At 39.4% G+C, this 22,649-nt stretch overlaps 3 protein-coding genes across 3 annotated transcripts; 2 read left to right on the forward strand and 1 right to left on the reverse strand.

The window, feature by feature from the left end:
* Positions 1 to 10,120: 10,120 nt before the first annotated feature.
* On the forward strand, positions 10,121 to 12,455 carry LOC146521367 (butyrophilin subfamily 2 member A1-like). Its single transcript, XM_085155337.1, has 3 exons — positions 10,121 to 10,442; positions 10,937 to 11,278; positions 11,517 to 12,455. Exons 1-3 carry the CDS (start codon positions 10,373 to 10,375, stop codon positions 11,651 to 11,653), a joined length of 549 nt encoding a protein of 182 aa, XP_085011463.1. The 5' UTR covers positions 10,121 to 10,372; the 3' UTR covers positions 11,654 to 12,455.
* A 3,617-nt stretch (positions 12,456 to 16,072) lies between these two features.
* Positions 16,073 to 18,199, forward strand: LOC146521368 (Fc receptor-like protein 5). Its single transcript, XM_085155264.1, has 5 exons — positions 16,073 to 16,554; positions 16,659 to 16,922; positions 17,002 to 17,247; positions 17,334 to 17,438; positions 18,005 to 18,199. Exons 1-4 carry the CDS (start codon positions 16,506 to 16,508, stop codon positions 17,411 to 17,413), a joined length of 639 nt encoding a protein of 212 aa, XP_085011390.1. The 5' UTR covers positions 16,073 to 16,505; the 3' UTR covers positions 17,414 to 17,438; positions 18,005 to 18,199.
* A 1,464-nt stretch (positions 18,200 to 19,663) lies between these two features.
* On the reverse strand, positions 19,664 to 22,649 carry LOC146521369 (uncharacterized). Its single transcript, XM_085155377.1, has 2 exons — positions 22,114 to 22,649; positions 19,664 to 20,994 (listed from the first exon to the last, which is right to left on the reverse strand). The coding sequence occupies exons 1-2, from the start codon at positions 22,181 to 22,183 to the stop codon at positions 20,630 to 20,632; spliced, it is 435 nt and encodes a 144-aa protein (XP_085011503.1). The 5' UTR covers positions 22,184 to 22,649; the 3' UTR covers positions 19,664 to 20,629.

Below are 22,649 nucleotides of genomic sequence, written 5' to 3' on the forward strand. Positions count from 1 at the left end.
TTTCAAGTTGCTATACATCAATACGAACCATTCTATCCAGAATTGTAATAATATGGATGCATTAAGTACATAATAACTACATAAATTACAAGAAACGTGCAATAAACTACTAAAAAAAATTAAAATTGTTTTTGTTTTTACACATATTTCTAGTTAGAGAAATTTAAGAGGTTTATCTCACAAAACTGTAAATGCAAAAAAGTTGCACAAAATAGTTTCCAGTCGCATGAAACTTATTTTGAGTGTCTTCATAGTTTTATTTTTGAGCATGTGCATCAAAATAAACTATTTCCAACAGTGTAATTTGAATTCTAAGCATCCCAGAAGCTGTAGAGAAAGGCATAAACTCAAACATGAATTTTAAAAGCACCAGCATAAGTTATGCTGGATAGATCGTGCTAAGGTTTATTCCAATGTAGGAAGTGTTATGAACAGCTGATCAGATCAGCAAAGCTGAAAGTTTTGTTTGTTTTATATTTTTGTTTCTGCAAATGCTTATGCAATTTATTCCAAAGCCATATGTTGAAGGAAATTGCGACCTAGGACAAGCTAAATGTATAAGATATAAGTACAACTCCTCTGGTTTCATATAGTAATCAAATAATTCCGTAAAATGTTTGTGCTGGCTCCGATCAGTCATAAAGGATTAACTAAATATTGTACATACAGTGGCTTGCAAAAGTATTCGGCCCCCTTGAACTTTTTCACATTTTGTCACATTACAGCCACAAACATGAATCAATTTTATTGGAATTCCACGTGAAAGACCAACGCAAAGTGGAAGAAGTGGAAGGAAAATCGTACATGATTCCAAACATTTTTTACAAATAAATAACTGAAAAGTGGGGTGTGTGTAATTATTCTCTATATTATCTCTCTATATACTGGACTGTATGTAGCGGAGATAACAATAAAGTTTACTTTAGTGTCATCAATGCAAATTATAAGTCAGTATCATGATGTCTGGTGTTTTCGTGTTTGTTGTTTTGTTTTTATTTTGTTTTATTTTGCGAGTTGGTAATTAGATGCTGCCCCAGCCAGCCAGAGAATCCCCTGCCGCCCCGCCCTCTCCTGTGCCGCAAGCAGCAGGCGCACCTCGCAAACGCAGGGTGCCCTTACTGCCATGAAATGGGCGATAGAAAACCATTCCCAATATGCGCTGGATGATGTCGGGGCAGCATGAGTACGAGCAATTTTTTTTATTTATTTTTTTGCTGATGCCCGTGATGCCGCCTCCCACCACAATGCCGCCCCGGGCAACCGCCCGTGTCGCCCGTATCAAAAACAGCTATTGGGTGGGGGAATCTGTCCATAGGACAACTATTAGTCGTGCACTGCACAAAGTTGGCCTTTATGGCAGAGTGGCAAGAAGAAAGCCATTGTTAACAGAAAACCATAAGAAGTCCCTTTTGCAGTTTGCCACAAGCCATGTGGGGGACACAGCAAACATGTGGGGGACACAGCAAACATGTGGGGGACACAGCAAACATGTGGAAGAAGGTGCTCTGGTCAGATGAGACCAAAATGGAACTTTTTGGTCAAAATGCAAAACGCTATGTGTGGCGGAAAACTAACATTGCACATCATTCTGAACACACCATCCCCACTGTCAGATATGGTGGTGGCAGCATCATGCTCTGGGGGTGCTTCTCTTCAGCAGGGACAGGGAAGCTGGTCAGAGTTGATGGGAAGATGGATGGAGCCAAATACAGAGCAATCTTGGAAGAAAACCTCTTGGAGTCTGCAAAAGACTTGAGACTGGGGCGGAGCTTCACCTTCCAGCAGGACAACGACCCTAAACATAAAGCCAGGGCAACAATGGACTGGTTTAAAACAAAACATATCCATGTGTTAGAACGGCCCAGTCAAAGTCCAGATCTAAATCCAATCGAGAATCTGTGGCAAGATCTGAAAACTGCTGTTCACAAACGCTGTCCATCTAATCTGACTGAGCTGGAGCTGTTTTGCAAAGAAGAATGAGCAAAGATTTGAGTCTGTAGATGTGCAAAGCTGGTAGAGACAGACCCTAAAAGACTGGCAGCTGGAATTGCAGAAAAAGGTGATTCTACAAAGTTTTGACTCAGGGGGCTGAATAATTACGCACACCCCACTTTGCAGTTATTTATTTGTAAAAATGTAATGTACTACTGAAAAGCAAAACCTGACAGCTGGGAACAAAGAACCGGAGGCATGGAAACACAGATAAAGAAATGCAGGAGATGATGAACAGACAATCTAACGAGGAACCTAATGTCCACCCTACTGTTACTCATTTTATATTAAGATTTAAAAATCTAGTTGGTATTGGTATGGTGAATAACCTTCAGTAACAGTAATAAATCACAGCAATAGTACATTCATGTAGTTGTAAACAGCATGATAATATGTTAGGTAATCCAAAGTATTTAGAATACAGCTTACTACTCATCACTAATTGAAGAAAATAAGAACAACCCCAGGTTTCTCTTCAGCACTGTAGCCAGGCTGACAAAAAGTCAGAGCTCTTTTGAGCCAACCATCCCTTTAACGTTAACTAGTGATGACTTCATGAACTTCTTCACAAATAAAATTTTTATCATTAGAGAAAAAATTACCAATAATCATCCCACAGATGTAATATTATCAACAGCTACTCTTAGTACCATTGATGTTAAGTTAGACTCTTTTTCTCCAATCGATCTTTCTGAGTTAACTTCAATAATTACTTCCTCCAAACCATCAACATGTCTTTTAGACCCCATTCCTACAAAACTGCTCAAAGATGTCCTGCCATTGATTAATTCTTCGATCTTATATATGATCAACCTATCTCTAATAATCGGCTATGTACCACAGGCCTTCAAGGTGGCTGCAGTTAAACCTTTACTCAAAAAGCCATCTCTAGACCCAGCAGTCTTAGCTAATTATAGGCCAATCTCCAACCTTCCTTTCATATCAAAAATCCTTGAAAGAGTAGTTGTCAAACAGCTAACAGATCATCTGCAGAGGAATGGTTTATTTGAAGAGTTTCAGTCAGGTTTCAGAGTTCATCACAGCACAGAAACAGCTTTAGTGAAGGTTACAAATGATCTTCTTATGGCCTCTGACAGTGGACTCATCTCTGTGCTTGTCCTTCTTGACCTTAGTGCAGCATTCGATACTGTTGACCATAATATCCTATTAGAGCGATTAGAACATGCTGTAGGTATTACAGGTATTGCACTGCAGTGGTTTGTATCATATCTATCTAATAGACTCCAATTTGTGCATGTAAATGGAGAGTCCTCTTCACACACTGAGGTTAATTATGGAGTTCCACAGGGTTCAGTGCTAGGACCAATTCTGTTTACATTATACATGCTTCCCCTAGGCAGCATCATTAGAAGACATAGCATACATTTTCACTGCTATGCAGATGACACCCAGCTCTATCTGTCCATGAAGCCAGATAACACACACCAATTAGTTAAACTGCAGGAATGTCTTAAAGACATAAAGACTTGGATGGCCACTAACTTTCTGCTTCTTAACTCAGATAAAACTGAGGTCATTGTACTCGGCGCTGAAAAGCTTAGAAATATGGTCTCTAACCAGATTCTTACTCTGGATGGCATTACCTTGGCCTCCAGTAACACTGTGAGGAACCTTGGAGTCATTTTTGACCAGGATATGTCCTTCAACGCACATATTAAACAAATATGTAAGACTGCGTTCTTCCATTTGCGTAACATCTCTAAAATTAGAAATATCCTGTCTCAGAGTGACGCTGAAAAACTAGTTCATGCATTTATTCCTTCCAGGCTGGACGACTGCAATTCATTATTATCAGGATGTCCAAAAAACTCACTGAAAAGCCTTCAGTTAATCCAAAATGCTGCAGCAAGAGTCCTGACAGGGACTAGAAAGAGAGAGCATATTTCTCCTGTTTTGGCTTCCCTTCATTGGCTTCCTGTTAAATCCAGAATTGAATTCAAAATCCTGCTCCTCACATACAAGGTCTTAAATAATCAGGCCCCATCTTATCTTAATGACCTTGTAGTACCATATCACCCTATTAGAGCACTTCGCTCCCGCTCTGCAGGCCTACTTGTTGTTCCTAGAGTATTTAAAAGTAGAATGGGAGGGAGAGACTTCAGTTTTCAGGCCCCTCTTCTGTGGAACCAGCTTCCAGTTTGGATTCGGGAGACAGACACTATCTCTACTTTTAAGATTAGGCTTAAAACTTTCCTTTTTGCTAAAGCATATAGTTAGGGCTGGACCAGGTGACCCTGAATCCTCCCTTAGTTATGCTGCAATAGATGTAGGCTGCCGGGGGATTCCCATGATGCATTGAGTTTTTCCTTTCCAGTCACCTTTCTCACTCACTATGTGTTAACAGACCTCTCTGTGTTGAATCATATCTGTTATTAACCTCTGTCTCTCCTCCACAGCATGTCTTTTATCCTGTCTTCCTTCTCTCACCCCAACCGGTCGCAGCAGATGGCCGCCCCTCCCTGAGCCTGGTTCTGCCGGAGGTTTCTTCCTGGTAAAAGGGAGTTTTTCCTTCCCACTGTTGCCAAAGTGCTGCTTATAGGGGGTCATATGATTGTTGGGTTTTTCTCTGTATCTATGAAGCGCCTTGAGGCGACTTTTGTTGTGATTTGGCGCTATATAAATAAAATTGAATTGAATTGAATTGAATAGAATACATTACTCTCATTGAGTAGCGTAGCAGAATATGTTACAAAATACATTTTTAGGCATGTATTCTGTAATCTGTAGTGGAATACATTTTAAAAGTAACCTTCCCAACACTGGTCACTGGTCGCTGTGTGGCAGGCAGTGGTTGGGCCCAAGCACTGGACTCAGAGATGGAACATTTAACTCAAGGCGGCAGCTTTATTTACTGGCAAAACAAATTTAGCAACACAACAGATGAGTAATATAAAACAAAAACTAAACTCAAATTAGGAGGATTTAACTAAACTGGGAATACATGGCATGGCAGGTCATAACCCGACAACATAAGACGAGGGATGGACACACAGCTAACGTGGAGGATGCAACAACTGGCAGGGAAAAACACAGGGCTTAAATACATACTGGCGTGATTAGGGAATGAAAGACAGGAGGGAGACACAGTTGGGACAATGCAGGCATGATGAGATACGGGGAAGCAGAATCATCACTGAGACATGGAAACATGAGGCGAGGTAAAGTGACAGAATACTATAATTCAAAGACTAAAAGTTAAACTGAAAACACTGGGTGGCAGACCCAAGACCATGACAAAATCTTTAATGTATACATTTTTTAATGAAAAAAAAAGAAATATCTTGATTAAACCATGACCTGTGAGAAGCACAAATTACCACTGCACTAAATATGATGTGATATAGTTATTAATGAGATATAAACAATGCACCCAGGAACATCATTGCTGTACCTTAAAAATGTTTAGTTTTTCTCACAGTGAGACAACCGCACAGACAGAAACATGCCAGCAAGAAATATTCCAAACCAGGAAGGCAAACATGATAAACTTCAACAAAAAAGAACAGAGATTTTCCACATCAACATGGCTGATAAACATTACAATTTCACTTCCTTTATTTTATTTGCCGCAAGCAAGTAAAAATGGGAAGAGAAACTTTATGGTTATCAAAATACTGAAGCAAATACAAAATACAGAAAATACTGTGGAATCATCATGTGATAGAAAATACAGCTGAACAGCAATGTCTTCAAGGGATTTTTACACATGTAGACTCAGCCTGTGGTGAGAGGGCATGACAAAAAAGACACCAATGACGTCCGTGTGTTTGTTTTGTCCATGCATTCTTCTTGTGGTGTCATGAGTGAAGGAACCAAAAGTGGACACGTCGTAAATTTTGAGCAGTGTGGTCAGAAAAGCTGTTGTGAACAGAAACAGAAAGTAAAAATCTGATTTATATTCAATTAAATCAGGAAAGTTCAGTACTATAGTATATTTTATAAGAATTTCAATAAAGTTCACCATGTGTATGTCTGTGTTGTTGAAAACAAGCAGCTCTTGCCTGCATGTTTGATCCACATTGTAATAGTTTAAAATATCACCATCTGGGATGTTTATAGCATATGACAGCATATTTTTACCTGCTTTCTCAATAACATTTGATCTAAAAATGCCTTAAAGGATCTGTGTTATCAGCCATGTGACAAGAGACAACAGCAATACACACAGCGCTGGGGGTGTGGCTACAGAGCGCTCTGGAGCTTTGATGTTCAAAAAAGGAAAGTTCAACAACACCACCAAGTGGATTTTGTCCAGGGAATATTTATCAACCACCTAAAAGACATTCAGGCAGCAGAGAGAGAGAGAAGCTGAGAAAAGTTTTTATGTCTGTGTTTTTGTTTTTGCGAACACTTCTCTTGTCTTCTGTCGAGCTTCATCACATTTATGTTGCCGGGTTTGAAAATGTCTTGCTGGCAGGCAGCTGTGACATCTGTGTGTTTGTGTTTGTTTTGTCAGCACACTCTTCTTGAGCAATCACGAGTTGATCAACCAAAACTAAACATGAGGTAAATCTCAGCGTCTTGAAGATTGTGATGGTTATTAGAGGTCATGATATCATCATGTTGCCTTGCAATGTTCTCTTTTTGCAACCTCGTGAAGGCACTAAACACGTTATTAATTTGACAATAATAGCTCATCATTTGAGAGTTGAATATACATTAAATTATAAAATCAGTGTATTAATTAAATCACAGGCAGGTCTTAAAGACATAATACATTTTATAAGCTTACTGTGCCTCCAGCACTACAGTGAGGATCAATGTATTGACTCTGTTTATCCATAGTCAGGTCACAGTGGCAGAGTTTTCCTCATGATCTTTACCACAGTGATGTTTTCCATCCTCCAGAGAGATCCTGGGACCAGATGAGATATAAAGTGACTTCAGTTCATGGCTGTAAACCTCTGAACATCACCAGCAGAGTTTTTGTGGGTGTAGTTAGGCTCATGTTTCATCTATTATATGGAAATTTGTCGATTTAATATACAACAATAGAAATGTGAAATGGGACACGTCCTAGTTTTTCAAACTATTAGCCTGACCTGACGTTAAACTCTAACCCACCTTTAAGTGGTGATCTGCTGGATGTTAAAGAGGTTATCAGCTGTGCTGTAATACCCAGTTTCACCAGTAGATGACAGCAGACTTTAAATGTGATTCATGTGCATTTTAACTTCACTGAGTAGTTTTGCAGGATGAGTTCAGGATCCTGAAGGAAGTCCAGTTCATCAGTTTGTAGTTTCAGACATTAAAACATGTCACACTCTGTTTCATCTGAAACATCGAGTGTGACACTATGAATGTTTCAGTTTCACAATTCCTTGATGCATGCTCAATCATCCAGGTAAGTAAATCTCCAAAGGTTGATTCTGTTTATCTGGATGTAGCAATTTCATTGGGAGAAACGTTTCGTCACTCATACGTGAAAAGGGAAAGACCATCTCTGAATGGAGGAGGGGGCCTAAGGGTACATCTGTCACCATCTTACAATGCTGTGATTGCAGCCATTCCCCAACTCTCTGTGAATAGTACTCATGGCCATTGATCAGTGGTTGTTGATCAGTGGTCATGAGAACTGACCTCCCAGCCCATTGTTCCTTCAGTGGGCTGGTTTCAGTCATTATGCAAATGTACTGTTTATAAGATTGGGGAAACCTGCAGTCAGCTGAGACTGAAGAAGTCACTTGGATGAGTGACGAAATGTTTCTCCCACTACGTCCAGATGAACAGAATCAACTTTTGGAGTTTCAAGACAATTTTGTCATGTTTTATTTAATATAAATGAATTATATTTTAATATAAAATCTAAAAGAACATATTTTTATTTATTTATTTTTTCATCAGTTGTTGTTAGTTGGTTTCTGGGTAATTTAGAGGACAAAGACAAAAACTCTTCTCTCTCCAACACTAAACGATGCTGCTGCTGTTTCTGTGGTTTAATGTTTGTTGTTTTCTGCAGTGAAGAGAGGAGTGTATCAGTTAGACTCAACCAAACAGGATCAAGTCAAATTTTTTCATCAGCTTAGCAATATAGCTGTAAAAAGGCTGATTTATTTATCTGTTATTGGTACTTTTATGAAGAGATAATTTTAATAAACCACAGCAGCTTTTCAAAATGTTAACTAGATCAGTGGTTCCCAAACTTTTTTCGCTGGGCCCCCCTTTGTTTTACAGAAAAATGTTCGGGCCCCCCACCCCCCCTCGCGCACACACACACACACGCACGCACTAACACATCCTCCAACCACACACACACATATTTTGCTCCATTGCGGTTTATTTCACACCTCAAACATTTAGTAAACAATTAAGCAAATACAAGTAATCTGCAATAAATTACAGGTAGTAAGAAAATAAACTACTAACTCTTTTACACTACGTCCACACTTTTGAAAACGCAGCTGTTTCGTCCACACGTAAACGGCGTTTGGAATCACCGAAAAATGAGATTTTTTTAAAACTAATTTTTTGCGTTTACGTGTGGATGAGGAATACAGAGTTCGTCAGGCAACGTTAAAGGTGTGTGCCTTTTTTCACGTCACGCTGTGACCACGTTATTGTTTACATGAGATGAATTGCAGAATGGCAGTTAGAGACAAAATACTGTTAATCTGACTATCTTCAGGTTTTACACGCTTACACACGCAGATAATGTCCTTCCATTTACAAAGTCAAAGGCGCCATGGTGTAATTATTTTACATGTAGTTGTTTTTTTCCTGTGTAATAATATTCAACATTGCTATCAATACATTTTTTTTTAAAAATGCCTCTTTGTGCAAAATGGGTTCAAAAACATAAACAACTGTGGGATACTGTTTGTCCGTGATTTGAACCGGGGGAACAAATCGTGGCAGGATCAGCCTGATGTTATTTGTATCCTGCTGTAACTTTACTGTATAAAGAGCAAAAATCTCCAAAATGTCAGGAGTAGTTAGTCATTACAAGAAGTGTTTGTGAACTAAAAATCCAGAATGTGGGATCCTGTTTGTCCGTGATTTAAACAGCGCAGCGCTGCTCCCGACGCAGGAAAAACCAATTTTGCAGGGAGACCTACCTCGGCACTTGTGCAGGTGAAGCCAAAAGGAAGATTTGCTTCACCATATTTTCTAGTCTTTGGCTTAGAATAAAGTTGGTTTGGAAACATATTCAGTGATGCTTCATCTCCTGCTTTGCGTTTGTGTGGGCGCCCCATGCTAGCAGTGTCCAAGCATTGTTTTGTTTTTTCCCTTTTCATGCCGCGCCCCCCCCCTGCAATGGCTCTGCCCCACACTTTGGAAGGTCTGCTCTAGATCTTGTTTTAACATATGGCATAGAAACTGAACATTCAACAGTGTTTCCTGAAAACCCTCTCCTGTCTGATCATTTCCTGATAACATTTACATTTACAATAATTGATTACGCAGCAGTGCAGAGTAGACGTCATCACAGTAGATGTCTTTCTGAAAGCGCTGTAACTAAGTTCAAGAATATAATCCACCCACTGTTATCATCGTCAATGCCCTGTACCAACACAGAGCAGAGCAGCTATCTGAATGCTACCCCAACAGAGGTCGATTATCTTGTTAATAATTTTACTTCCTCACTAGATTTGGCGCTATATAAATTAAATTGAATTGAATTGAATTGAATTAATTGTTTCTGAATTGACTCTATATGAATGGATTTAAAATTGTAGTTAATTTGGGCACATTTTCAATGAAATTATTAATTTGGGACAGTTTTCCTGCTGACAGTCAGCTCAGACTGAGTGCACTCATTAAACATCCCAAACTTCACAGAGAGCCGAACATCATCCATAGTGAAGGTTTGAACTGTTAATGTGATTCAATATTCCTGCAACAACTTCATGTTCATTTCAGCCGTCAGTGGAAAAGTTTCCTGACAGTTATGATTGGATCTTTCACTGCAAACACAAACTGTCCTCATGGTCAAACGTCTGATCGTGTGGCGCCAGTCTGCACTTTGAAAGGTCGTCTGGGTACAGAGTGTTTTTTGTCAAAGATTTGCTGGTCAGTGATCTGTTTTTTTTAACCTCCTAGGACCTGCCGTCCACATATGTGGACGTCCCATTTTGGGTTATTTAGACCAAAATACTCAATTTTTCTCAGGTTTTAGAATGTAAATGTTCACATTCATATCATCCACCACCAAAAACATTAAGAGGATGAGATAGATAAATGTTTGATATCCGAGTTCAACCCTCCCACCTCCCTCTCTCTGAAAACAAACACACCTGTTACCACAGCGTCATGCTCCAATTTAATCTCATGAGGTTTGAAACTGAAGTCTTCTGCTCTTTTTGGAAAATATCACCGTCCTTTGGACATTTCTAAAAATCTAAGTGTACATGAAGCAGAAATGTCCACTGTAACTTCTGCGTCTCTCTGCTGGACTACACTGTCTCTCTGCTTCCTGTTTGTCTCTGCAGGTGAGACTGAGCTTGTTTTTAATCAAACAGGATTCTCTGATCGACAAAGTAAAATCAAATTACTCAGACACGTGTTCGTGTGCATGATGACAGTCTGTACGTGATGTGATCTTCCTGTTCTCAGCACAGATGAAGAGCTCAAGCTGAATTAGAACTCAACTAAATCTTTTATGTTTAAATCATAGTTAAACACATTCATCTGTACAGAAGAGGCAGCAAGAGTAAAGCAAAAAGATAGTTTAATATTTGTTCATAGCATGATTGATGCATGTTTATTCCTTTACAGCAGGATCAAACTAAACTACACACTAAAGAAAATATTTATGTTGATTATTTCTAAGAAGATAAGGTGGTTTCTTTAAAAAGCTTCATTAGATCGCAATCTTACATTTGTTCATTTAAATTTATGTGGTCTGTCTGTAGCTCCTGACTGTGAAGTCATCAGTTGTACTTTGACCTTTAACCTCTCTGCTTTCTATTGTTTCCTCTTTCAGACCAGAAACACATCACAGCTGAGTCTGGACAGGACACCACTCTGACATGTCGAGCTCCAAACATCAACATTGTCATTGTAGTAGAGTGGAGCAGAGCTGACCTGGGAGATGAATATGTGGTTTTGTACAAGGATGAGCGATTTGAAACAGATGAACAGCATCCATCTTTTAAGAACCGGGTGGATCTGCAGGACAAACAGATGAAGGATGGAGACGTGTCTTTGATTCTGAACAATGTGACGATTAATGATGCTGGAACATACGAGTGTCGTCTCATCCAGAAAGGAACAGTCTTTTCAAAGCTCATCTGCAGCATCATCAACCTGAGTGTTGATCCTCCAGGTGAGTGAGTAGAGTTGAGTGTGTGTGTGATCAGAGGTGAAGCTGCTTCCTGGTTGTTGATGTTTGTTTCTAAAGATGTTGTTGATGAGACTTTGTAGAAAGCAGCTGGTCTGAGTGATGTGATCAGAGTGCAGTAGATAATGTCTGACAGCAGTTTGAAGAGGAAATGGATTCTGTTCTGTTCTTCACTCATCACCTACCTGACAGCTGACACCTCACACCTGTTTCTCACCTGCAGGTCAGACAAGAGGAGACACAGAGGATGGAGGGAAGGAGGCTGGGAATAGAAGACATCCTGGGCTGTTCTCGATAATGTGTCTGTTTATGTTGTTGCTGTGTGTGTTTTATAGTTTTTGTTACCTGCAGAAAACATAAAATACAAAATAGAGAGAATACGTCCTGTGTAGGGGTGGGTTTTTATAATCGATTTATCGATTAAAATCGATTCTGGCTTGGATTACGTAAAATCGATTCATTAAAATCCTGAATCGATTTTTTAATATAAATGTATTTTGCCCGAAATGCCAGAATCTCTGGTGAAACCTCACAAAATTTCAACAACCACCAAACAGCTAAGACAGTAAATGAGAGCAGGAACACGGATTCTGCACAAAGACGTAAACACACAGCGCAACCCGCGGATCAGAATCAGTTAGATGTCGCCTTTCTCACAGTCGGGGCTGAAAGCCGACAGCTCGCTGATTCTGATCTGTCGGCGGGTCCGCGCTTTGTGTTCACGCCCTTTATGCACTGATTCTAAAGCTGTTAGTTTGATCTCTCTCCAAACAATATTGACCGAACCAGCAGCAAAAGAAAGCAAAAGACGATGTTTATGCTTCACATAAACATCGTCATGAATTCACTCTGACTTTTCCTGTTTTGCTTCCACCACACTTCATGCACAGCTCTCTCTCAAGAACAGTTTGTCTGTTTTCTGCATTATTCGCTTGCTTGTTACGCACAAGTCTACCGTTGTTTACAGCGCTGTCGGACGACGTTTTTTTTTTTTTTCGTTTTATATACTTCTAAAAAGAAAACCTAATTTCTGCCGTTCAACAGGCTTCTGAAAAAATTTAAACTTTTTAAAATTATGCAAAATGCAAAACGCTTAGCTGTGTCTCTAATAAAACCACTTCAGAGGTGATGTTCATGTGTTGATTAAAGGTTTTCTTTCGTTTTTGATGTACTGCAGAATATTCTTTATAAAATCCCAGGCCAGGAAAATCACCTTCATGTTTTTCTGTTTTATCTACTTTGACACAAAGGCCTCTGCTGTGATGCTCACACCTATGATAAAGTCTTGCGTGTGTCAGCTTCCTTTTTATAGATACAAAAATATGTAAATGTACTGATCTGAATTATAATATTTCTGACTGTCAAAATTTCCCAGATTCAAATCGAATCGAATTGAATTGAATCGAATCGTGGATCGAATCAATTCGGGACCTTGTGAATCGGAATCGAATTGAGTCTAGAAATCAGTGACGATACCCAGTCCTACTGTTTACTGTTGTGTGAGCCCTAAATATAATAGTCACTCATAACTTTACAAACTACTTTACAAAATATTAATGAGGTCATTTACACAGGAATGCAGGTTGTACTTTGCTGATCAACACATTAATCTCCAACAACTCGTTTCCATGTTGAGTGCTATTCAACGACAGTAAACATGAACATGAGAGAGAGGATTGATTATGTTAATAATGTTTAGAAAAGTTGTGTCCTGTCTGATTATGATGATGATCAGATAGCAGAGATAAAGATGAGGCTGAATTTAGTCGAACATTTGATCAGTAACCGAGTTATAGTTGCAACAGTGGAAACAGTCACGTAATGTGCAAGTGATTGTTGTACCTCGACATTATATCCAGGTACACCAATCACCTGGATTTTCTTTGCTACACTTTTAGAAAGTTTGTCAGCCAGCTGCTTTCCCTTCATGCCAATATGTGCAGGAACCCACATTAACTTGATCGCTCTGCAATACTTGTATTGTGCTACTTGTTGGTAATGTGCTACTTGAATCTAAACATATTGAAACCTTCCTCACTCTGACTTCCTCTGCCAAATCTAGTGCCATCAGATTTGCCATTAGTTCTCCTGCTTAAACTGCTGAATTAACTGTCATTCTTCCATTTTTCGTAATATTTAAATCATGAATAACAACAGATAACCTTAATATCAAGTGTTTTATAAGCATCTGTTAAGATTCTGACATATTCTGAATATTCACTTTTTTATATATTTACCCACCTCTTTACTGTGTAGCTATCTACCCTTTTTAAGCTGTAGGAGCCATAATTGAATGTATTGAATTTTTGATGATCACTGGGTTTTCATTTGTTTGGTTGCTATGGTGATGTGTAATGGGAGTCACGTGGGTGCTAGCGGTGACATTAAGAGGGCGTTGTCAGTCTGTCATTCACTGGTTTTGATTTTGACAGAGAGGAGGGCTGGGTAGCCGTAGTTTTTGTTGACCGCTGCACAACATGTTTCGTCTTGTTACATTAGAGCCTGTGACGTTGTAAGAGTCCAAATCGCGAGATGATCACATTACTCTGTAAACACTCAAAGCACTTTAATAAACAAGCAAACAATTCCACCTCTCGCATTATTGCGTAAAGTTGACAGCGCGTCAGGCAAATAGGCGGGCTCCATCCCCGGCCTCTAGCGACTGTGGAAGTCGCTACATAAGCAAATGTAAGGCAGTAACATGTCCAAGGATCCATGGTGGAACAACAGGAAAATTTACTTATCCTGAATTATCCAGCTGTTTCGTTTTTCTTTGTTTTTGACAAGGTGGACATGATCTCAGCCTGTAACACAGAAACTGGAGTCTTAAGGCTTGATGATGAATTGTATCTAATTTCCTTAGTAATATCTTTAAAGCTGAACCATAAATGGTTATAAATGATCCATAATCAAGAATTGATCTGATTATCCGGGTGTGGATAGACTTTAATGGCGTTTTATCTGCACCCCATTCTCTGGTCCTCAGTCATCTAAATATATTTAAAATCCTTTTGCATCTTGTTGTGCATATGTTTACTGCTAAAGCAGATTCCCAAATATTTAAAATGATCTTTTCTTTCTATAGCATTCTCATATAATTTAAGATTAATATGAAGACTGTATTTCTTATATGTAAAGACTAGGGGTGCAACGATACACAAAATTCACGGTTTGGTACTTTGGTGTCACGGTTCGATATTTTTTCGATACAAAAAATGTTCATGCCTTTGTAATTTGTCATTTATTAAAATTATAAATATATATTTTTAAATTTAATGTTGCTGAAACAACAAAATAATTAAAAAAATAAAATAAATCTATCTAATTGAGAAATCCCTCATCTTTGGAAAAGAGAGTTTATTACAGAGAAATGACTCTTTCCAAAATAAAAGCTATACTATACGCTTCTTCTGGGCTATATTCTCAGCAGCATATTAAACATATCAGGTCCCCATAAGGAGAATCATGTGCTAACGGCTGTCTAAATGACTCGGGTAAAGTTTGTAGCACGCGTGCTTGTTGTTTTTGTCTGCTTCCACTTGTCTTTGCACTAGGATGATGTCGGAGTAAATGTGCAGTCATATTCGTTGTGTTCCCACTAGTGCTGTCAGCGCTAATCTCGTTGAAATGACGTTAATGCCATAACGCCGCAAATCTCCGTTAACGAGTATATATATATATATATATATATATATATATATATATATATATATATATATATATATATATATATGTTGGATTTTTGAAAGAGAGAGGAGACACTTCTCTTCTTTTAAATAAAAGTAGAACTGAGTCAAGGCAGCTCAGACTGACCGACACAGACCGAGGTCACTGACCAGCTGAGCTTTAACCAGTGCTTTAATAAACAACTCTGTGCTTGGACGGCCTTTCAAAGTCCAGACTGGCACCACATGATTGTGTTTGCAGAAAATATTTTATCGTGAGTGTCAGGAAACTTTTCCACTTACAGCTGAGATGAACATGAAGGTTATACATGGAATATTTCAATAAGAAGGGACGAACAGTTTCAGTCCTGGCTGTGTGAATGCATGATGCTCAGCTGTCTGTGAAGTCTGGATGCACTTCTGTGTGCAGGCTCAGCGTTTCAGAGAGTTCACACTGAGCTGGGTTTCATCTGACAGCAGGGAACCTGACCCACATTTCACCTCACATAGATCAAATTAAAGTCCCCTCATGTTGTGTTAACACAGAAAACATGAGCGTTACCCATAAAACCTGTTTAACATCAGATGTTAGATTTCATAGAGAGGCTTGGCTTTTCTCAAACTTTAGCTCACATGCTCTGAATTAATTAATTAATTGGTTTTAGAAGATGCAAGCGTGATAAAAGTTTCAAACCCCAACAATGAAAATATGAGTTAAATTTTCAGCTGGAGACACGAAGCATGAAGACGCAGCTCTGTGGTTTCAGGTCGGAGCGTCTTCCTCCTCAGCAGGAAGTTGGTGGATGTTTATAATCTGTGGTTTTATGTAGAAGCTGCTGAGCTCATTGGTGCTTCTTTGATGGAGCTTTCACAGCATTTACTCAGACTGATGAGGACGGTTTCTGATGTGTGCTCAGGGTTTCCGTACCTCCACCTCCTAACTGCTGCACTGAAAACAAGCAGGATCCTGTTATTGACTTAGCAGCAGACCTCAGGCCTGTGTTTGCGTTCACTGGGTTAAAGAGGTGTTCCTATTGAAGTGGCACCTCCCACACACCTTTGACTGTCACAGTAAAGACAAATCCAGATTTTGTCTACATTGACTTTACAGGGATGATCTGATATCCTCGTGTTGGTGTTGTTCCCAGATCATCATGAAAATGTTCCAGGTTCAACATTGCAAGTGACCAATCACATTATTGTGACGTTATTCTTTTGCGCACCAACCCATTCGTGCATTTATGAAATTCCAATGTTGCAAGGACAATATCAATTCTGCTTAGCGTTTATTAAAGGGTTAGGGTCCGTTGATCGGCGGGCAAAGGCGGTTTCTCGCAGCTTAAGTACAGTTTTTTTGTTTTACGCCGGTTTTTCCCAAAGTCGCAAAAGTATGACATCACAACATTCTGATTGGTCACTTGCAATGTTGATCCTGGAACAACCTTTAGTATGATGATCTGGGAACAACACCAACACGAGGATATCAGATCGTGCGACTTTACAGAGCCAGCAGCAGCAGATCAGCTGTCAGAGCTCCTGTTCCAGAAATGTGGCTTTTCTGCTTTCTCCTCTGCTCCCTGGGCGCTTCTTTACAAGGTGATTTTAGAATAAATGCAACTAAGAAACAGAACAGAAAACAGTATCAAACAAATGAGTTGTTCACTTTTCCGTGTGGATCATTTTCACTTTAACCCTCACAGCTCGTCTGACTGTGAGTCCCAGCAGCTCTCAGTTCTTTGAAGGAGACTTTGTGTCTCTGAGCTGTGAGGAGGACGACTGCTCTGCTGGATGGACTCTGAGGAGAAACACAAGCAAACAACAGAGGACTCAGTGTGGAGATGGGTGGGGAACATCAGTTAACTTTTCCTGTGACATTAGTTACATCGTTGAACGAGACAGTGGAGTTTACTGGTGTGAGTCCAGAGAGGGTCCCATCAGTAACATGGTTAACCTGACAGTCACTGGTAAGCTGAGTGTGTGGAGTTAGTGTTGATGAAGCTGTGTGTAAATGGATGAAATGCTGTAGTTTGTCTCTGTGTTGAGGTGGATCAGTGATCCTGCAGAGTCCTGTCCTCCCTGTGATGGAGGGAGATGACGTCACTCTGCTCTGTAAAACAAAGACCACTCCCTCCAACCTCCCAGCTGCTTTCTTCAAAGATGGCGTCTTCATCGGTAAAGAGCCTACAGGTCACATGACCATCCAGCATGTTTCCAGGTCTGGTGAAGGCCTCTACAAGTGTGACATCAGCGGTCATGGAGAGTCTCCATCCAGCTGGATCACTGTCACAGGTGACACACTCACCTGTCTGTGTTTCTGCAGCTTTCAACATTCACAATGTGACGACAACTTAATGACTGTGTTTGCTTTATTTTAGACAAACACACCACCACACCTCCACCTACATCCACCTCTAACCCTGCATCTACCCCTGATCCAGCTGCAGTGAGAACATAAGACATCTGAGAAAACAGACCCAGAGGTACAGCTGATTTTCATTTAGTAAAAAGAAGATAAATCTGTTTCCTAAAAGGTTGAACTGTTCCTTTAAATTGATCAGGAAGAGTCAGCAACACGAGCAGGGGCCCAGATCTAGTCTGCTGTGTTTGGATGGGCAGCTAAAAATAAAAGTGGGGACATTATATAAAACACAGAACCTCACAGTCCATTGTTCATTCAGTGGTGCTATTTTCAGTCATCATGCAAATGTACTGGGAAACCTGCAGTCAGCTGAGACTGAAAAATTGAAAACGCTACGTCCAGATGAACAGAATCAACTTTTTTGGACTTCCTGTTGGGTTTCTTTCACATTAAAAGCATATACATGAGAGTTTGGTTGCCAAACGTTTATTGTGGAAATTCTGGAGGAAGATCTTTGTTATATTCTTTGACATTGTTCAGTGAAGTGTGTTTTGAAATAAAGGCCATTGTTTATTCGTTCAAACCCTCTGATAATGATGATTCTAAATATGTTTGTAGTTTCTGAGGGACAGCTTTGGTTGTGTGCACAGCTGCTTATTTTTCTCTTTGGTGTTTGTGTGTTTACAGTTTCTGCCGCCACAGATCTGAGACGCTAGTGAGCCACCAGACCAACAACTGCAACCAAGCTTCTGGTCTTTCTTTGTGTTTCTTTTAAAAGGTTCTACTGATAAAACAAACTAACAAATACATTTAAAATGTAAAATGTAAAACAAAAAATATTATAAAAAGATATAATAAATCAATATTTTCTTTGTCTTTACATGTTTTGTCACAGTTTTCTGTATTTCAAATGTTCTTTGTCTGAGGAGACGTTTATGAGGTCTCACTCAGTACTTTAAGATGAAAGCAGAGAGCTGAGAGCTCTTTGTGTCTGACAAACTTCAGCAGAATGAAAGTGTGAGTCAGTGTGAGTCGCATCTCGTTGCTGCTCTGCAGAAACTCCAGAGTCTGAAAACTGTGAAGAAGTCTGCTGCCATCTATTGATGACACTGGTGCATTACATGGTGAATATTTGAATGTCTAAAATGATCAGTTCATTGTAAAATGAGCAATAACTCATTTATTATTGATTATTATAACAATGGGCTGTGCAAATAATTGAGACTTTTTTAACCATTTTCTGACCTTTCAAATGTGAGTAAGAACAAAAAGCCTTTAGTCTGCAATCATGTTTCCTCTGCTAAACCAAACTACAAGCAAACAAACGTGAATCAGTTTCAACAAATGAACTTAAGACAGCTGGAGTTTTGAAGGCCCTCAGGAGGTCAGAGGTCATGTTCACTCTTTGAGCTTGCTCTTACAAACAAGACCACCATTCATTAATATGTTTGTAACATTTCTTCTGCTCTCAGTTTGGGTTTAATATTCCAGAGATTTGACTGACAGGAGGAACAGGAGTGTATATTATTGAAAAACATAACATGAAACATAAATAAAACTGCCACGGCTGTATACATACAGTAACCGTGTCGATATGTTTAACCCTTTAAAGCCGGTCAGAGTGGGCACGCTCCGTTTTGCGCAACTACTTTTAAATCCTTGTAGCACTGCAACCACGTAAGCTAGCGCAATAATGTTTTTTGCATATGAAACCTGAGGAGTTGTACTTACATCTTATGCCATCAGCTTGTCCTCGGTCACAGTTTCCTTCCACATATAGCTTTGCAAAAACTGCATAAAAAGCACTTGCAGCAACAAAAACATAATATTCCAGAAACATACTTTGCTGATCCGATCAGCTGTTCATAACACTTCCTACATTAGAATAGACATCAGCGCGAACTTTCGCATGTCCGCCATTACCTGCCCGAAACCGGAAGTGACGTCATTTTCGCGGAAATGTAGTTTTTTACCATCAGGGCCTCATGAGCCTACACTGGTGTTTTTAAAAGTTATGTTTGACTTTATGACTTTCTGTGTCGTTTCTGGGATGCTTAGGACTCATATTGCACTGCTGGAAATAGTTTATTTTGATGCACATGCTGCTTTTTTGCAAATTTGCATCATAATATTTATTTTCGTTTTTCCTGCAGTATATAAAAATTAGTGTATTTCAAAAATAAAACTATGAAGACACTCAAAATAAATTTCCTGTGGTGGGAAACTATTTTGTGCAACTTTTTTGTATTTACAGTTTTGAGGGATAAGCCCCTTAAATTTCTCTAACTAGAAATATATGTTAAAAAAACAAAAACGATTTTCAATTTTTTTGTAGTTTATTGCACTTATTGCACTATTGCAAACATATTATTAAAATTTAGGCTATAATGGTTGTATTGATGTATAGCAACTTGAAATGCTCCCAAAAATGGCTCCACTGCATGTAAAAATATAATATAAGCTCTGGCGGACTTGGTTCTATGGTAGGTCTTAAAGGGTTAAGGCAATGCGGTTCAGCAGCTTTAAGTTGACGTAACTTCTCATTACTCCTGATGTCAACAAGCATATTCTGAATGTCATTAAATAACACGCTGGGACTAGTTTCCCTTCCATCGTCCTGTTTTATGTCCGACTCTGTGCTTGTTTTTTTCAGTCCCTGGCAGTCAGTAAATAACAGATGTTAGCTGGTCATTTAGCTATTAAAATGATGTTTCTGTGATGAGAACGCCTCAGTTCTTATCGGTGTTTGCAGCAGGTGATCATGTTAACCTATAAGTCTACTTGCAAACCTGCTGATCTAGCTCTAAAGAAACCTAAAAAGCACTTGACTTCAGCTCCAGACGACACAGAGTGAAGACTACACAGAGACAAACAGCAGTCGAGCCGTAGCCTCAGGCTGATACTCATTATTATCACATTTCGATCATTTCACATATTTCCTGTTAAAAAACAGATGCAGCTCAGATTCCAGTAAGACCCAACTGTGTGTTTACTTTCTTTAACAAAGATGTTAAAACAGACTTGTGTGATTCAAAGTTCAGCTTCACCTCACCAACAGTTTTATGATGAAATATTTTCCTATCATTGCTTCTGTCACTAAACTATCCAGCAAACCTTCTAAATTTAAAAACAGATCACAGTTTAAGGATTTGGGGAACTGACTGAGGAGATTAAATGAGTGTTTTCAGTTATTTGAAGCAGATGGTAAAGCTGTTATATGATCAAAACACAGCTGCTGATTAAGAACTTTAAATAAAAAGGGCTAAAAAGAGGAAACAATTAAAGCTACGTGATAATTATTTAAACTTTTATTTAGTTTTCTGCATCATCGACCCTCAGCTGGATGATGCAGACGGGGTCCCCGTCTGGATTAGCTCTCTTCCTGGGGTCTGTTCCTCTCATGAAGACGTGACACTCGTACACTCCAGTGTCAGCAGCCGTCACTTCCTGCAGCACCAAAGACGCGTCTCCGTCCTCCATCTGTCTGTCCTGCAGATCCATCCGGTTGTCAAAATACGAACGCTCGTTTACTGGATCGAACGTCTTATCATGGTGAAGAAAAACCTGTTCTGGCTGCAGGTCCGGTCTGCTCCACTCTACACCGATGATATCGTTGTTTGGAGCTCGACACGGCAGAATGACCGTCTGTCCCGGCTCGGCTGTGATGATTTTCTGGTCTGACACAGAGCAGAGAGGTTAAAGTAACTGCATGTCTGAAAAAATATGATCCGCATTGAGTTCATTGCGCGAACTGAAGAAGAGCAGCACGTCCATCTGAATATGGACGACATTTGTGTTTTCACTAACATTCAGCACTTTTCTATAACCAGCTTCAACTTTCCCAGATGCTGGATTAAGCTAAACTCCTGCACCGAACTCTGTTATGATGAAGGTTTTAGATGCCTGGGCTCAAAGTTTACATTTACAGATATCTGTTCAGGGCACATGCTGAAAAGTTCCTCAGATGCATTTAATTTTAGTGTCTTTTACTTGACAATATGAAACATTGAATCATTAGCACAATCAATGAATTCACTTCAATTTAATTGAATTGAATCACTGCACTTCGTTGTGTGAACACAGTTCAATTCAGTTCAATAGCTTCAGAAACTTGTTTGATAGCATTTGTTCGGTTGGCAAATATTTCCTGGTTGGTTTTGTTGAAGTGTCACAAAGATAGTTAAAGTGTAAGGTAACAAAGAGCCTGACAGTTCCTTATTATCCACAGTTAATAAAAGAAGAAGAGCTGCCTCTGCTCTTACACTGAGTCCAGCTCTAATACAAGAATTATTTATTCCAGATTTACACCAACTTCTGTAAAGGCGTAAAGATCCAATCCGAGCTTTGACGTTTTGTTCTTATGACAAAGTTGAAAAACTTGCAACAGGAGTCCGATGAAAACTCAGTGCAGCAGAGAGAGTTTTCATTGGCTCTGAAGTCATCTGATGGTTAAGACAAATCTGAAACAGATCACTTCTAATTCAGCTTCAGTAGAATAGGCTCAGGTCATAGAATAGGACAGAATAACTATTTTATTGTAAGTCTGAATATACACCAGTTATTGAGCATTAGAATTGCCATCAGACTAATACAATATAATGAATCTAAGCATCTATGAAATAAGTATGTTCCCACATACACACAGAAATACAGCAATAAAGCCCAGTGGACATCTCTATTCCAGACATTTTGCACTCATACGGAGTGATTTTAAAAAGTTTCAGAGCTCATTTACATCATAAATGTTTACAGAACTCTTCAGGAAATCCTGTTCGATTCAAAAAGATTATTCTCACCTGCAGAGACGAGCAGGAGGCAGACAGACAGTAAAGTCCAGCAGAGAGACGCAGAAGTTACAGCGGACATTTCACACAGACGTCCAACGATGGTTCGATTGTTTGAGAATGGCAGAGAAAGTAACTGAGTGTTTTACAAGGTGTGCATGTGAGGTGATGGGGGTTGGTTGAGGGTTGCTCTGACTTGTTTCTGACAGAGGTGGAGTCAGAGTAACTGAAGTGTTTCAGGGTTGAACTGTGTGTTTGCTCAGACAGTCGGAGACTTGTTTATAATGACACTCATCATTTCATTTCCATCGCAAATTATATTTGATTTATATCGATTATATCCTTATTAGCACCACACAACCAGCTTTTAATGCAGTGTTGCCCGAGGGCCTGACAACAGGAACGAACAAAAACCAGGACGACTCTCACTCGGTACGTTAACACGAGCTCTTTGTGTCTAATAAACTTCACATTTATGAACACATGACTGAGCTGATCAGTTGTAGTCGCAGGTCTTTAGATATAATTATGAATATCCAGCACACATT

This window comes from Neolamprologus multifasciatus, chromosome 3 (assembly GCF_963576455.1).
Source record: "Neolamprologus multifasciatus chromosome 3, fNeoMul1.2, whole genome shotgun sequence".
NCBI lineage: Eukaryota > Metazoa > Chordata > Actinopteri > Cichliformes > Cichlidae > Neolamprologus > Neolamprologus multifasciatus.